The 17864-nt window shown below is 38.6% G+C and overlaps 1 protein-coding gene across 5 annotated transcripts in view; it reads right to left on the bottom strand.

Annotated features, from left to right (window-relative positions):
• Positions 1-17864, bottom strand: part of PLEKHG4B (pleckstrin homology and RhoGEF domain containing G4B) — a 198798-nt gene that overhangs the window by 54217 nt on the left and 126717 nt on the right. For all 5 annotated transcript variants that reach the window (XM_054019017.1, XM_054019016.1, XM_054019013.1 and 2 more), the window contains 4 exons: positions 15661-15864; positions 15097-15220; positions 5025-5118; positions 706-792 (listed from right to left, as the gene is read on the bottom strand). In XM_054019017.1, the coding sequence (XP_053874992.1) occupies positions 706-792; positions 5025-5118; positions 15097-15220; positions 15661-15864 (509 nt within the window). The remainder of the gene's footprint in view (positions 1-705; positions 793-5024; positions 5119-15096; positions 15221-15660; positions 15865-17864) is intronic.

Genomic DNA, 17864 nt, shown 5'->3' with positions numbered 1-17864 from the left:
ATTGGGAGAAAATAGTATATTTTAACTCTACATACAAAGTTCAGGAGAACAAGCTTCTGTTCTGATGGAAATTAATATAAAGGGAGCTGAAGTTAAACAGCAAAAATGAGTTTATTATTTAAATTAAATCAAACATCCATCAATTTTGTATTTTTAAAAATATTTTAATTATAAAATTCCTGCATAGTAAATACAAAAACAGCAGCAGTAAGTCATTATGTTATTGTAAAGAATACAATTCACACAAACATACTTCTGACTACCCACTTATACGATTCAGCAAACTGGTTTATGCAGTAAGTCTAGCCATAAAAGGGCAAATTCTGCCACCCTTACATTCCTTACACGACAGGGCTGTTGTGAGGATAAATACATTAATGACTGCGATGTGCTCAGATATCATGGTAATGGCACCCACATAAGTACCTAAAATAAGATTTGCATTGAAAAGCACATTATAGATAGATATAGATTTCAGTGGCACTACTCACACAGTAAGGTGCTACTGAATTGGAGCTACTCAAAGTATAATGTATTATTCAGTGAGTAATAGCAGAATTTGCCCCTTAAAAACACCAAAAAAAAAAAAAAAAAATCAATTTCTTCTAAACCAAATAAAATGTCATGAAGTCACATTTTGCAAAGTAACATTTCATAACAAAATTTAACTTTACAAAATATCACGCACATTCATCTTAATGTTACCTGAATTGCAGTATCTTTGTCAGGTCTAAATGCAGATTCCTTCTCAGTCAATATCAGGACACTGTGAATGGAGTGAGGAACTGCACTCTGGAAAGCAAAGCAAAATGAATTTAGAGAAATGCTTTGTTATGCACCTCCCAATCTTTTTTCCCTTTTTGCCATTTTTCAAAATTCAGCTTGATTGGTTAACATGAGCATCATAAGTCAAGAAATAGCCTTACATCGTTATTTTTAAATAATGTATTTTCCATATAATAAATGTAGTTATGGGGTCAAATTCTGTTCTTGTTGTTGCAGGAGCACATTGTTTTATTCTTCAATAAAATTAACTTGGATTAGCTACAAATGCAATGATGTTTTCTTAATGACTAACCTATGCTGTATGTGTCCTTGCTTTGCACTATGTTTTTCCCATAAGGCATTAAAGAGCCTTATTTTAAAAATGCGAACAGCACAAAACAAGGCTGCAATAGCCTGCAATGATCATGGTCAATCTTGTCTATTGCACATATAAAACTGTGTTTGTGGTTCTCACATTGCTGTGACCTCACATATATGTGTTCACCTGTAGTGTTTGCTGAATCCTCATAGGTCGACATCAACATGAGACTCCATCATCATGTTGTAAACGATACACATTTCAAACAGTAACTGAAGTTTAAATACTTTAACTAATAAAGGATGACATTCATATTTCTTGCTTCATGCAGTATTGTTTGATGGTGTTTTCTCTCTTATAAAAGTGGTTGTTGGAGAGGGTATTAGGTCTCAAAAGACATTGCATGTGTATTTTTTTTTAATCCATCAGTTATGCATTTAGGGATTTATCCAACCCCTATTGAAATCAATCAGTGTTTCCTCTGCTTTCAGTGGGTGCAGGATCAGGGCCTAATTCATCCCAGTGCTGGAGATAAATATGGTGTAGGGCCCTAAGTAGGTATTATATCACTATTACGCCTTCCTTATTCTGCAGCTCTTATTCAAACGGAGGTTTCAGGAGGCAGAGCATGCGAGTTCACTGCCTGCCTACCATCCACTGAATTCACTGAATTTTAGGCCATTTGGTGCTTCACTTAGAAGTACAAAGCAACTCTTCATATTTTAGCCCTAAATCTTGATTGGACTGCTTCTGCGTCATCATATCCATTGTGACTCCACAGCTTGCGAAAAAGCCTTATTATTTCTGTTGCTATGACACAATGTACTATTGGTGTTACTGTCTTTTTTCATTTTTACTATTCTGTGTTCTAATTTTTTGTTATCTTTATCTAATATTCCTTCTCGTTTTCCATCTCTGTGTTTAAAGGATACTTCAAAAAACACAGCTTAGCTATACACATTGGACGTGCTCTAATGCAAAGACTGAACATTGGGACGATACAGGCTGAGTGGCAGAGTTAACTCTGATCTCACTTGAGGCTTGATTATAATTTTACAGTCTGCCCGGAATCAGAGGCAGTATGCAGCTGCCCTGAGACAGAGAACAAACACTGAGAACAATTCCTCCTCCGTTCCCCCTTTGCTCTGGGGGAAAAGTAAATTACTTGTCCCCTTTTCCTGGAGCAGCTTACAGCTCCCTGTGCATGGTACCAGGGCTCCTTCCCACCCCCTCTAAAGGCTCATCGTGAAGGGTCCTAGGCAAGTAGTCCCTGTCCTGCCTGCATGACCACAGTCACAACCAGTGCTGAGCTGAGGAGGAAATAAGAGTGAGCTGAAGGCTAGGACAGTATAGCTTTGATTTTGTAAGTTAAAAAGAGGGAACTGATGTTATAAACAGAATGACAAGAATGATAACAACAAAACCACCAGTCCTCCCTCTGAGCCCTTTCTACTGATGATGTATTAAGTCTTTAATCACACCAGCTGCAAAGCATGCTGTAATGCAGAGTCCAATGTATGTTTATGGCACATGCTCAAGTAGCCACATTTATATTTGAAGCACACCGATCACCTTTCCGGATTGGCAAAATTAGCATTTCATCTTTATCGTTTTTCAAAAGTTCAACAGTGTTTGCTCCTGCCTGTGGTAAGAGAGTATCTGGAAGCCCACATTTTAGTTATGTCTCCTACATGTGCACTTCAAAATGGAAAAAGTCAAACTAATTGAATTTTTTTTTGTTAATGGCAACCTCTTCTCCACCCAAGCACACAGACCAAGTTTCATCCCACTCTAAATTAAAATGGCTCTAAACTCTAAAAATGGAGCTGACAAAGGAAAAATTGTCAAACTGTTACATTTAATTTCATTATAATAAAACTATCTCTACCTAATTCCACATTTCCATTGCTTTCATTTGAGACAAATACCTTGTTAAACACTGTGCCAAAATGCTTCCAGGATTCAATTCATCATCTTGTGATGACATATTTTTCCTCAGGGCATATCTGCTACATCTCAGATGTGTAATATACTTAAGAAAACACTAAAGCCAGCTTAATAAAATAATTACAACAATGTGAATTCAGTAGATTTCCTTTTTTCAAGTTGGTTGCCAAGCCGTTTAGAAGATTCAGTTACAATAAGAACTTGAGTATTTGGTGGAAATTTTCCCAGTGCATATTTCTTTTTTCTCTAAACTGTTTTGGTGCACCAGCTGTGTGTAGGAAGGGCAACTATATAGATCTAAGTGCTACATATGGTTAGTGTCTGTCTGCAGCTGTGGGAAAATAGCTGTGTAAAACTCACAGGGTGATGTTAAGTAAATGCAGTAGCTGGAGGTACTTGCACCTCAAGTCTGAAAATGTTTGATCTATTGTTACAATACTCAAGTTCTCACTAGAACCATAAAAGATTAAAGATCAAAAATCATTTTGCTCTGGTCTTCTACTTTGTTTACTTTGGGCACCTGGACAGCACTTTGGAAACAGTTAGTTCCACTGTTTCCCTTTTTTTAGTCAGTTAGGCCTCATATAGGTACCATGTGGAGCTGATTACAGGACTGCAGCTTTAATCAGTTTCCTCTCATGTTAGTGTGGATCTTCATACAGTAAATGGACAGGTGAAAACATTTTAGGAAAGATGGTCAGGAGAATAAGAAGGTTTAATACCTGAAACTACTTGTAACTTTACTTTTTTTAATTGATCAGCTTTCAGATGGACAGCGTAGTGCCTTTTTAATCTGAGTGCAGTTACAATGTAAGGCTTGTAAGGGTAGATGGGAAAGAGTGAAAAGGTGGGAGGAATCATAAAGTAGTCATCGTCTACAACAACTTGTTCTTGTTTTGTTATTTTTCTCCTTGAATAACACGATTACCATATCTACATCCTGCACTGTATAACCTTAAATGTCAGCTATGGCTCAAAGCAGACTGCACGGGAAAATTTCACTCCTCTCTCCGTGAGTTTTCAATGTTTTCATTTTGCTGTTGTCATGATTCAGAACCAAGGCTGGGATGTACGAACTTTGGAAGAATGTCCATTTTCTGACTGTGATTAATTCTGATCTGAACAAAAAACACTTTACCCTTGTCAAAGGAATATTGATGGAAGTCAAGCACATTAAAAGGCCGTTGTGATAATGACGTGCTAGAGTCACTATAATGTCAAAATACGTTGTAACAGAAAATCAGACTAGAAGATACTAAGACCTTTGTGCTAGTGTCTTTTCCTTTTTGAACTGTTCAGTGAACCAGCACTAACAGATCTTTAGTTTCACTGTGCATGCAAAAACAATTCACTCCATTAAAGGCAGAAGAAAAGTTGGCCTCAGTTGTCAAGACATTCTGTGTAACTTTTACTTTGCTGTTTGTTTCCCTCAGTGCACCAAACTACAGGTTAACAAAATGAATGTTGGATAATATCAAATGCAAGTGAATCTCCATAACAACTTCCCAATAAGCTGCTCAAGTCCTACTCACTGTTTGAGAAAACTGGACTTAATGTCAACAGACAGACAGTGCTTATTTTTGTAGAACTAGCACTAAACTCCTCTCAAGAATATACCATACTTGTATTTTGTATTTTAAATCTATTCCTTCTACTTATATTTATACCTAATTGGCTTTAACTTTTTCAACTGATTCTTTGATGATCCTATTGTGTATCACAAATTAATTTTTCCATGTGCTGAATGGAGGAAAGTAATTCAAAAGGGAAAGAACTACCACTGGTATTAAGTTTAACACTGTAAGCTCTTTGGGACAAGAGGCATCTTTTGATTGTCTGTGTGCACAGCACCCAAAAAAACAACTCCCCAGTACCTGATTAGAGGCCTCTAGGTGCTACCACAATACAAATAATAACAATAACAATAATTTTAAAAAACACTAGTATTTTATTTTGTGCTCTTAAACAATGCACCATAACCACTAGCACTTACCTGTAATGCTGTGAAAGCTTTGAAAAGACCAGGACTAGGCTGGCACTTACGAGCATCCACTAAAATAACGAGCCCCAGATCACGTACTTCCTTCCTAGAAACAGAAAGGAAGATATTTCCTAAGCTGCATTTCCTCTTGATAAAAGTATTTACTAAATGTTTATAAAATTGTATCCAAACAAACAGGTTGATGATGGGGCCACTTAGAACAAATATATTTTATTTCCAGTCAGAAATAAAGCAGCAGACAGTATATTATGCAGAAAATGATTACAGTCAGCCCCTCTTATTAAAAAATCTGTTGTAGGAAGCCGGGGTGGGGAAATTCCCTCTCAGAGTTTTCTCCAGATCATACTGTCAGGGATGAATAATTTGCCATTGTATTGTCTCTAGATTCCTTGTGGCCCTTCCCATTCTCCTGCCAGCATAGCTCCCTCTCCAGTTGTCCACTATATCTAGAACTCTGCCTCCCCTCCATGTTTTAAAAGCAGAGTTTCCCCTGTATGGAATGGCTGTTTGGTTAAGATAACACAGCCACAGTAGATATCCTCCGGGTTTATGGGGGGGGGGGGAAGGGTAGAATAATGATGCACCTAGACATTGGTTCCCCATCCATGTCCAGATCTCTATCCCTGGAGAAGGATCTCTGTGAGTCTGGAGATAGGGCTGGTGGTGTCAGCCAAATGGTTGGGGTTGCTTTTCTCATGAAAATGTGCAGATTTCTGTGTGGCGGGTTCTCTCTGCATAAGGTCTGAGGGTGCGGGAAATGATCTGGAATGGTAATACTAAGCTGAAATGAGTTCCCACTCATGAAGAGCTAATTGCATGGCAGACTGATGCCTTGGGCTGGCATGTCAAATGGTAATATCCCTATTTTTCAGATAGACTGGTGTAACTGAAATGCTTTCCCTAATATGAGGGTTTTATCAGCTAGATGTAAACATTTATTCAGAGTTAAACTTTGTAGGAGTTGCTTGGCTTTGGGGAAAATTATTAGATCCATAAAAAGTTTTTGCATTAAATAAAAAGGCAAAAAGGAGGTACGATTCCCAATACATTTGTGCTCTTACAATCCGACTTTTCAGTTAGTCAAGATTATAGACTCTGTGACTCAGCTTTTAAAACACACTTTCAACAGATTTGGGTGCCTCATTCCCTTATGCTACTTTGAAAATCACAGCCCATAACGCTAGCCAATAACACTGCTATTTCCAGCAGGAACTATGGTTTTGGGGACTATTCTAAGGTCTAACTGCACTCGCTTTAAGGGTGAAATTCACCCCTCTGCTGAGACCAACCGCACAGGATTTGACCTTTCAGCTGTTGCACACGTGAAATATGTTGTTTCAAATTTTGTTTAAAAGCTGTTTTATCATCCTCCAGACTCATCTTTACATGCTGTAATTATATAATCTAAATATTGGGTTACATATATTTACACTAAGTATAAACAGCAATTACCTTTAAAGGCATTAATGACATATATACACAATGAACAACTAAACATTACTTTAAAAAGCCAGGGCCATTCCAAGGCAAACAGTACATTCAAAGAATGTCAGGGTTATGAAGCAAGTTCAGAGGGAAAAAAAGGAATTATACTATTAAACATTAAGGCACCTTCACTGCAATGTGAGTGGGTACAACCATCAGACATTAATTTATTATGCCCTGTAGTGGGGAAGTACAGATTTTGGGCTCAATCTAGCTTCCATTTAAGCCAATAGTAAACTACCCATTCACTTTAATAGGAGCCCTAATTCCTCCCCATGCAAAAACATCTTATAGATGTGAATAGAAAATTATATCCTTTCTGCAGTTCCCTTCCTCCATCATCCTGAGAGAAAGGACCACATTCTCTATTACATTCTACAGGTTTTACAATTAGTTCTGTAGAACCTTACTGGTTTTGTCCCTATGAAATTCTATACGACTTTTCTGTAACAGGTAAGAGCTAGATTGTCCAATTAGGCACTGTGACGTTATCTGATTAAAATATGACCATGTAAATCATTCTTGCTAGTACTGTTAAATAATTGCAACAAATCTTGTACAAAGTATGTCAAGAAAGGTGTCTATGGAAAGGGTATGATTTGCTTAATACGATTATGCTATTTGTATGCATGAATCATTTTTGTATTTGAAGTTATGAGTATTGGCTCTATATCTAGATTTCAAATGTTTGCTCTTGGGGTAACGCCCACAAGATATTTAGCCTTAACTCACCATGGACCATGAGAGACGCCTATCTATGCTTAATGGACTTTCCTGCTATGACTAAGTGAAATCATGCATGGACATGCGACTTGCCCATGTGACCCCAAACACCATCTTTTACCTGTAATTTTCCACAGTCAGAACAATGGGATTCCCTTCAATTGACAGAAGCTATAAAAGGCCCTGGAAACATCTCCATTTTGCCTCTTTCCTGCTCATACCTTTGGACTATGGACTTATACTAACAGAAGCATTCTAAGGGACTGAGGACCTTCCAATGATTTGGAAGCAACCAGAGACTTGCCTTAAGCCAGCAGTTTATTCCATCACGGCTTCAAGCCTGAACCAAGAACTTTGCAATTGTATGTATTTGATTCCTTTAACCAATTTTAACTCTCACCTTTCTTTCTTTTTATAAATAAACCGTTTTTAGTATCTAATATCTAGATTGGCAACAGTGTGATTATTGGGTAAGATCTGAGTTATATATTGACCTGGCTGTGTGGCTGGTCCTTTGGGATCAGAAGAACCTTTTATTTGATGAAATTGGTTTTTAAAGAACCATTCATCTTTAAGTCTAGTGTTTTTGGTGGTGATATAAGGATTGGAATGCCTAAGGAAACTGCTTTTCTGACTTGTTAGCCAGTGTGGTGAAACAGAAGTTTACTTTTGTTGCTGGTTTGGTATATCTTATGGGAGAATAACCACCAGTTTTGGGGTGGGTCTGCCCTATTTCTCAGCAGTTTGTCCTGAATTTGGTATGTGACCCACAGAGGCACAGTTACAGGCACCACCCCAGCAGAGGGTGATGCAGAGCCACACTGCTGGAAGAAGTGGTGGGGGAAGGAACTGTGACTCAAGGCCTGATCCAAAGCCCACTGAATCAACGTAAAGACTTCCAATGACTTCACTGGACTTTTGGCTCAGACCCAAAGAAAAGTACAACCCCTCCCTAAGCTCCCTGGCATACAGGGGAATGCACCGCAATGAATCTGGCAGCGTGTGGGATCAAAGTTGAGTGGGGTCATGGTCCTCAAGGGGGTGATGTATGACCCTTGGAGCAAAAAGAGGCAGCAATCTCTTGGCTTCTGTGAGCACCACAACTGCATCTATCCCTGCTCTTTGTCCCCTTCACATACACGCCCAGGACAGTATGGCCTAATTGTATTTTTCTTTGGTTTTTGAGTCTGTAGAGTTTGATACAAAATTTGGGAATTAGAAACAAAAGGGTTTGTTACACAGAAAAAATAATTTATCTGGAGTTATGTGCCAAAGTAGACTTTCTTGAAAGTGGAGGGACATTTTTCTGCAGTCGTAGATAAACATAGGCCAAGACTATAACAGGGTTTAAAAAAGAACTAGATAAATTCATGGAGGATAGGTCCATCAATGGCTATTAGCCAGGATGGGCAGGGATGGAGTCCCTAACCTTTGTTTGCCAGGAGCTATGAATGGGCAACAAGGGATGGATCACTTGACGACTACCTGTTTTGTCCATTTCCTCTGGGGCACCTGGCATTGGCCACTTTTGGAAGACCGAATACTGGGCTAGATGGACCTTTGGTCTGACCCAGTATGGCCATTCTTATGTTGTTATACTAGACTAGATTCTCGTCTGCACCCAAACAAAGAAAATGCTTCTGGGTCATCGATCCTGGGATTTATTCTGTAGTGGCCTGGTTCGCTCAGGGCTACTCTAGACCAGCTGGTGAGAGCTCCAGGGGACTTCTTAGCCAACTGAGGAGTCCTTTAAACCAGGAAATTTCAGCTGGACATGTCAGTCAGCTATCCAGCCTCCTTGATACAGCAATATATGGCTTATTGTGAGGGACAATCTGGCCCGCTGCATTTACCAAATATGCCACTGCTTTGAATTAGGGTAGGACAGGGCCCTTCATACACTTGTGGAAGTTGTGTGAAGAACACCGGTCAGTAGTACTGTATTTTTTAAACTATACAAAAAAATGTCAACAACATCCCCTAATACCTGAGTTATGACGCTCATATATCCACTAATTCACGGGGAACTCTTTTAAAAGTATTTTGAGCAGAACTATTTGTCCAACATTGGGCAGAAAGACAATTATATCACAGGATTGTATTTTATATTTGGAATGCTTTGATGTTTAATTCAAGCTGTGTAGGTTTAGTTATTTTATATTAACTTTTGGAAACTTTTCAAAATTCTCACTATTTAAATAGTACTTTTAAAAGCACCTTTACTATGTTTATTAGTACGTATAACGGCACAGAACAAGACCTACAAGATATGTTAACTGTTGCCAATTTCCCTATCTGGCCAATTTTCAATCATCCTCAGTTTTTGCTGTACAAATAAAACTGTACACAAAGTTCTCCATAAGTTACAGTACTGTTTGAATTTGCACCCTCTATCCTACACATGTGTGCATGTGTAGAGGAAGCAGACTTAAAATGTGGTCCATTACTTATAAACTTAGATATAATTTCTTAGATATAATTTCTTAGATATAATTTCATCTGTTTCTCCATATTAAAAAATGGTGTCACATGGTGTTAATTTTTTTTTATTGAAAAATGGTATTTTTCAAATATAAAAGATTTACTGAAAAACTGTTGATTTCTTAACAATTTTTATTTTTCACAACATTTTTCATTACTTTTTGGTGAATTTTTTTTTAAATCAAAAAATCACATTTTTCATTCCACCGAAAACTAGGTTTGTGACACACAAATATTTTGATTACATTTTAATTAAATTAAACAATTTTAGAAAACAAATTGAAAAAATAATGAAAAAATTGATCCATTTGAACCTATAAAACTCAAAAAAACCCTTCAAAATGTTGAATTTTAAGTGATTTTTGTTAAAACCAGTTACACTGGCGATGACAGAACTAAGGCTCCAATCCTGCGAATGCTTACACACCAGAAACTTCACACCTTCGAGTAGTCCCACTTGTGGTGTTATGTTAGTGAGTTCAGCTGGGATCTGCCAGGCTTGGCGACCCTCCCTTCCACTCCCCCCAGCAATCCCTCTTTTTATGGGTTTTTCCATGGGAGCAAATCATCTGAGCCAATATGATTCCTCAAATTTGTATCAATTGAGAAAATACTGCAAATGTGTTCCTCATGCACTGTACTGCTTTAACGTAATGAAAAATACGTCTTACGTTTTGCAATTTTGCACAGTGGAAAGTGAAAGAGACAATTCAGTAAGTTCTGCTTGTCCATTCCAGAGGCTTCCCCATTGTGGAAAGCAGGAGTCTTATTTATTTAAGCTCTTTTTGTAAAATCCCCAAATGTCATGACAGTAATTTGTACCTAACCGCACCACATTTCCTACCCAATTTAAACCTTCATTCACTTGTGGATTTTTACTTGGATTCTATAGCTGCTATTGACTAAATTATGCTTCTTGATGAAAATGGAATAGAAAAAAACCTACATTATGAGGTTTTCATTTATGAAACTCACTATCTGTAGGCTCGCATCCCTTTAAATAATATGTGAGCCCTCTAGCGTATGTCTACACTACATCTGGGACTGAACCTCCCAGCCTGAGTAACAAACTTATGCTGGTGCTCTAAAAATAGCTGTGTAGACAGAGCTTTGACACTGGGGCTCAGGCTCTCAAGGCCCCACCTCCTGCCCCCCAGGCTTGAGAGCCCAACCTCCAGCCCGAGTTGCAATGTCAAAGCACCATCTACACAGTTAGTTTTAGCACGCTAGCATGAGCACCACCACCACAAATCTATGGCACCAGGCTGGGAGGCTTGCTCCCAGGTGCAGTGTAGGCATACCCCTAAGGGCCCTCACGGTCTTCTATTTTTGACTATGGATAATGAAGTCTGTGCAGTTCTCCTCACGTTTTGATATCCCATGTTTCCCCATAATTTGTGAACTCATTCATATTCAGAGATATAAAGATGACTGAATTTACATTAAAACTCTGGCTTCACAGTATTAGGAACACCATTCATATTTTACAATATATAACAGGACAGAGTCTGAGGGCACCGTGCAAAGAACTTAATTCTCAAATTTGTGATGAAAGTAGGTAATATAGTGAAGAATGCCAAGTACCTCATTTTCCCCATCTGCTTTGGAACTCTGCTGAAATCCGTGAACATCCTTTCATTGGGACTTTGGGGTGATTTTCAATATTTTACAGTTTGGAGATATCGGAGTTTAGAGGTGACAGATGAACTCCTGATCCTTGTCCATTTAGACCACTGCTCTAGGTGACATAGTCTTCAAAAGGAGTCTGTTGCATCACTAAACATCCCTGTTACCTGACCATTGGAGTGGGACTGACACTGGCCTCACAGGAGACCTACCTGGTTCCCACTAGCAGAGGAGAGCAAGAAATTAAAAAGGGGGAAATATGTAGCCTGAGCAGCAAGAGTAGCCTAATGGGCTATTATCGACACTAAAGTATACATTCTATACCCAGTGCACATACACTGAGTAGACCACAATACCTGAAGATACCAAAGACAAACGAAAAGCAGAAACCCCCCTCTATAACTATTCTTATTAAAACCAACGAAAATATCCCTAGGACAAACTGTAGATCTGTGATATCAAAGATTAAAGTAGTCAAATTATAGAAATACTGAAAGCAGCTGCAGGAAACACACTCCACAAATAGCTGCAGAAGTCACTGAAATGTTTCCTGGTACAGGATTGCACCCTGCATTCTTTTCACAAAATAAATGTAATCAGTGTTACACATGAAAGGTCAAATTTGCAAAGCAGTCTCACCCTGATCTCTGTAAATTGTATGCACAGTTTTATAAACACAAATCAAATCACTATCTACATGATTTGTGCACACAAAATTGAGGACAGAAATTTAGAGACCTTTTCCTATTTATAGAAAACAATGGGGAAGACCAAAAAGAAATTGAATGAGTAATGAAGAAAGGTAAATGCAAAGAATAAGTCCAACAGGATTCCCAAATTGTAACTCCTCATTTCCAGGAATGGGGATATCATCTATAAATTTACTCCAGGCAGGGAATCAACCTATAAATTCCAGTTCTAATACATTTTTCACCGCCATGAGCTATACACATTCTAATACATATAGATACAATTTCTAAGGCCTAGATTCAGGAAAGCATCCCTGTTCTGGACAGCACTTAAGCACATTTGTAACTTGAAGTCAATGAGACTTAGCAACATGCTTAAAGTTATGCATGCACTTATGTGCTTTACTGAAGCAGGGCCTAATTGCATACAAGGGAACTTTTCATTAATAAAAACAAAAAATTGTTTAGCACCATCCTTTTGAATGTCTATCCAAACTGGGCTGATCCTCCAAGCATTTTGATGCTCTGCCATTCCCAACAGTGAGAATGGCATTGTTAAATTTATGTGACACAGAAGAAATCAACTAATTTCAACAAGAGACATGTTTTCCAGTTTATTCTAACAAAATATATTTGTTTCACTGACAAGTTGTGTTATACTTGAAACTTATCAAAACGTCCAAAGTTAACAAGTATTAACAGAACAAAAAATCTTGTTAACTTTAACTTAAGGGAATGTTGAAAAGAAGTAACATAGATATTCAAATACACTCTCAGTGCATAAAATCTCTTAAAAATAAGTGTAAACATAAAATATCACAGTGCATATTCGACAAACAAATTTAACACTGCTACATAATCAGCACCCAGCCTCAACCTATTCACCAGAAACCTTTCTAAACTCGTATCTCCTTACACTGTATGCATTTCACATGTAAACTATGAAATCTCACAAAATGCTAACTTCCCCCCCACACACATAACAGAACCAATCACATACCATCCCCAGTTCAGTTGCCTGTTATTACCTAGAGACCCCTATATTTTGCCTTTTCCCCTTGCTATACAGAGCAGAGACTTGATCCTTCCACATCCTACCTACCCACAATGATCAAAGGATGACAACCTATCACATATTAATCTCCATATACAGTTCAGAAATAACCCCCTTTCCAATGGCACAAAAGACCAATGTACTCCACCCACCCTTTCTTTACAGAACGAAAAATCTCATTATACCTTCCCTATTCACCCTCCCATTATTGAGTCAGATACAGATACTTTCCAGATACAGACCATATGTCCATCTTCATCTACATCATTCAACACACACAGGCCACAGATCTCAAGAGCTCTTCAGTCTCTGGCTCCCCTCACCACCCCACTGCCTTTACCTAACCTTCAAGATTGAAGAGTTGCACAATATTCTTGGCCCCTGCTCCTCTCCTTCTAACTGGCGGCTTAGGAGATCTCAGGATCAGGATCACTAGGTGCCCTGACCTCATAGTGCCTTGCACAACTTATGGGATATTTCTTCCTAATGGGAAAGCTTTGAAATGCCATCCATTCCTCAGGTTCCCCGTCCTGTGAAGTGGAGGGGTGATACACAGAGGTCCCTTTCCTTTATTCAATGTCCGATAGGCCACATGGACTTTATAAAGTGTGCATCAATATACGAAACATGACCAATTTTTGTAAATAAGTCTTTTAAAAAGTTATTTTAAATAGTGTTAAGTCCTAGATGTTAATGGTATCTTACTATATGTAAAGACTGAAGTTTTACAGTTAAGCTGTTTTAACCTAGAGGGACTTCAAAAAGCAGGTATTTTGTGTAAAAAATTTAAAAGTGAACCTTTAAGCCTTTGTCATCTATTAATGGCTTGACAAATCCTCTTCAAACTTAAATAATTTCTTCGTACCCTGAAATTAAATCCCAAAATCACTTCTTGTGTGAAAAGCTATAAAGGGAGTGAACATAGGGACTAGAACTGAAACCTGGCTACAATCTTAACTAGCGAGCTGCTACTGGAGTAGGTCCATAGTAGGGTAATTTTTAAGGACCCTCAACTCAAAAACATTGTTGCACTTTGGTGAATAAAACAACTGTGTACTTTGGAGCAACAAAAACCATTGCTGCAAACAGAAGCAACATCATTACTAGATTAACCACACAAGCCTGGACTAGATCTCCAATCCTTTAGGTCCAAATACACCTCTAGCCCGATATAACGCGACCCGATATAACATGAATTCGGATATAACGCGGTAAAGCAGTGCTCCGGGGGGGCAGGGCTGCGCTCTCCGGTGGATCAAAGGAAGTTCGATATAACGCAGTTTCACCTATAACGCGGTAAGATTTTTTTGGCTCCCGAGGACAGCGTTATATCGAGGTAGAGGTGTACAGAAGCCTCTAGTATGTGAGCTGAAATAAAACCAATGTCAAATATCACAGTGCACTATGAAAGAACCAGTCTGATGTGCCTAATTTGCAACCAGCCACTAGAGGGCAAACTGTTCAAACACACTAGTCATCACAATGAGACACCTAAGTAGTTAATTTTGTTCAAATTCAGCTTTTTGCAAGGATTTTTAAGGATATTTAAATATGCAGATATTTGATAGGATAGTAAGAAGCTATTTTTGAGCCAGAAGGACACAACGGTATGTTAGACAAGCCACATGTCAAATAGCGACAGTTATTTAACGGCAATAAAACAACAAACAGCAGCAACAGCACAGCCAAGTAAAGCTGGCAATTCATCCAAACCAACTTTCCTAGCCAAAAATCTTTGAAATAGCTAAAAATGACAGTTTATAATGGAACCTGGTTGCAAACTTAAGCCCTGATTCTGCAATTTACAATGCACAGGTCTGTGATGCTTGCAGAGACCCACATAACTTCAATGGGGCTCTGCGTGAGTACAGCACCCCACCAGGGCATTGTAAATTGCAGGACTGGGGTCTTAACTAAGAACCGACTATTACTGCTCTATAATAAGCCCTCTGTGATCGCAACATCGGTGTCACCTAAAAAATGACCAGCCCAGCTCTCTTCATACCTGGGAATGCTATAGAAATACATCAGAAGACGAGCAAGCTCTGTACTTGTGGAATGTTCACTTGACCAGATGGTATTTCTTGTGCAGACTTGCACCACTGCTCTGCCACCCCGGTCTCGGCTTCCTAACCAAATAAAACACACAAAGAAAAGCCGTTGAGAAAGCATGACTGAGAACGCGCGATTTAGAAGTGTGTGTGTGTCTGGAAAACGACAATGCAGAAACTCTTAAAGTGAAAATCAGTGATTTTCCATCCCCTGAATTGACCTTATTATATAGATTGTGATCACAAAATTTCTTAATCAGTGTGAAGATCATTCCTACGTATTTAAGTTTCTACTTGTGATTTTGATGGGCAAGATATCTAGCTGGTGTAAATTGGCTTGGCTCCATTGAATGGAGTTGTCAATTTATACCAGCTGACCCTAATATCTTCTAAAAATAACTTTTTCTATTGCAATACATTTATCTTGGCTCTCTTTAAGAGATCTGTGTATATACACATGCATGTGTGTGTTTATGTTTCATTTATCATCAGGCACATTGTTATCTGTAATTACATACCACATAGAGAAATGACTCCAGACTGCAGTAATTCCTGGTTGATTTCAAGTAATTGGTTTGGTAATCTGTGGCAAAGGGCTCCAGCATTTGTAGGCAGCAGCTCACTCTCACAATGGAATAGCTCAGGAGATGCATTTGTAATTGTGTTACACTCACCCTGGAAACTGTTTCTTGAGTCTATTACTGTTGAGTGCTGAGGAAAATCTGGCCAAATGAAAGACAACTGGTTAAAATTTTTGCTTTTCTGTGTATCTGAAAATTGCTCTTTAGGTAACTTCCTATCAACATGTAAAAATTAGCATATATTTATATATTAGCATATATAAACAGAACAGAAACCATACATAGATTATATTAAAAATAAATTAAAAGAACATTACAGTTATAAAGTTAAGCTCTCAGAAATTCCAGAATGAAGGTTGCCCTTTTGACCTGTGCGTATGCATGATTCAGTCTAATTATATGATCACAGAGTATTTTCTCCACCGGACCCCTGCTACTCTCAGTGCACAAGAATCCTTCTGCCCCTGCCCTGGCTTGTTCCTGGCTCCAGTCTGTTCCTATCCTCCCCAGGTTCCTATGTCCGTTCCCCTTCTGCTCTTATTCCCCACGCCCAATTCCAGTCCCTGTTTCTGTCCCCACACCCACTACAGCTCCAGCCTCCCTATTATACTCTTCACCCCTAGACATTCAAGTCAGGCTGTTCCGCCTTCTCATTGGAGAGCCAACAGGAGGCAATCTCCCTGCTCTCAGCTCTTGTGCCCAGCACTAGTGGCCCCTAGCAGTCATGAGAAGCAATTGCAGGGAAAATCCCTTGGCTGGAGCATACAGGCTCTGTGGGATGGTGCACGAGCACTCAAATTGAGTAGGAGATGTATTGGGACTGAGCATGCTCAGTAAGGATGGACTAATCCAAGAATAATGCTGCTAGCATCTAATAAACTTGCACTGAGCATGTGGGAACTGAGATTTCCAAAGGTTTATAGTTTGGCTAATTTGGCACAAAATTTCACAGGGATGGCAAAAGGCATATCACTGACATGATAGTGACAACCTCTACCAAATTTCAAGTCACTGCTTCGATGCATGGAGGTGCTGCAGCTTGTCAATCAATATGTTATAATAATTTTGTTAATGAATATGGACAAAACAATGTATTTTCCCTAACTTTGTTCTTGGAAACAGCTAAACTGCTTTAGCTGAAAATCTGGAAAAAATTCAGCCTGAGGCAGAAACCCAGCATGGAAAATTTCAACCCAAACAGTTACAATTTGGTAATGTTATAAGCAACAACAAACAGGGTTTTAAATTGGTGCCCCTTAACTATAGGTGTAGCTATCAAGTCTGCCTATACTAAAGTTTGCATATTAAATTGAATGAAAAACACTGGGATTAATGTCATATTCAGTTTGAGAAACAAAGCACCCAGAAGTCTGGAAATTTCAATTTCAACTCTGCTATGTTGTGCTTATGCCTTCAAATATGGTCAGGGCTTAATTTGTGCCAAGGTTTGCCAGGGCTGAGCCCCGACACCTCTAGGCTTGGCAGTTCATAGCCCTGGCACCTCTGGGCTTGCTTTATCAGTTATGAAAGTAAAAAAAAAATTGCTTGAGCCCAGGCACCTCTTTCATTACAAATTAAGCACTGAATATGGTCTTTCTTTAAACAATTATAAATTATTGTTAATATTATAGAAGCGGTGATAGCAAGTCCATAGCCAAGACTGCATTCAGATTTTTTTCTTTTTAAACATAAAGCAGGACTAAAGCCCCTGCAATATTAATCGTTCAGGGAACAATTAACTGCATTATCCATTCCATTTTTAAAGAAAATATTTACAGACTTATGCAGAGTAAATATTTTTAAATGAACCCTAATTGAAATGGTCCTGAGCATCTTGCTTTTTTTGGCTCTCTGTGCCTAAAGAACCTCAATCATCACAAACACCAAGCTTCTCGCACACACATAAATGTAGTTCCATTAACCTCTCACAGATAGACCACTTTTCAAATGTTTAATGTTAACACAAAGTAAGTTATTCCCTTAATTTATCATTCCTTTATGTGGCTCCATAAAGAAAAGCCAATGGAAATGGCCAGGATCAAGCAATTACTTCTTTCCTGTGAGGTTGCCCAGCCTGCACTGAGGCTGGGATTGCTTGCAGGCAAGCTGGGGTTTGTCTTGTCAGCCCAGTTTGGCTGCCA

The sequence above is a fragment of the Malaclemys terrapin genome, chromosome 2 (assembly GCF_027887155.1).
Source record: "Malaclemys terrapin pileata isolate rMalTer1 chromosome 2, rMalTer1.hap1, whole genome shotgun sequence".
Taxonomy (NCBI): domain Eukaryota; kingdom Metazoa; phylum Chordata; order Testudines; family Emydidae; genus Malaclemys; species Malaclemys terrapin.
Note: the sequence above shows the minus strand (reverse complement) of the source record. Positions and strands in the feature narration are given on the sequence as shown.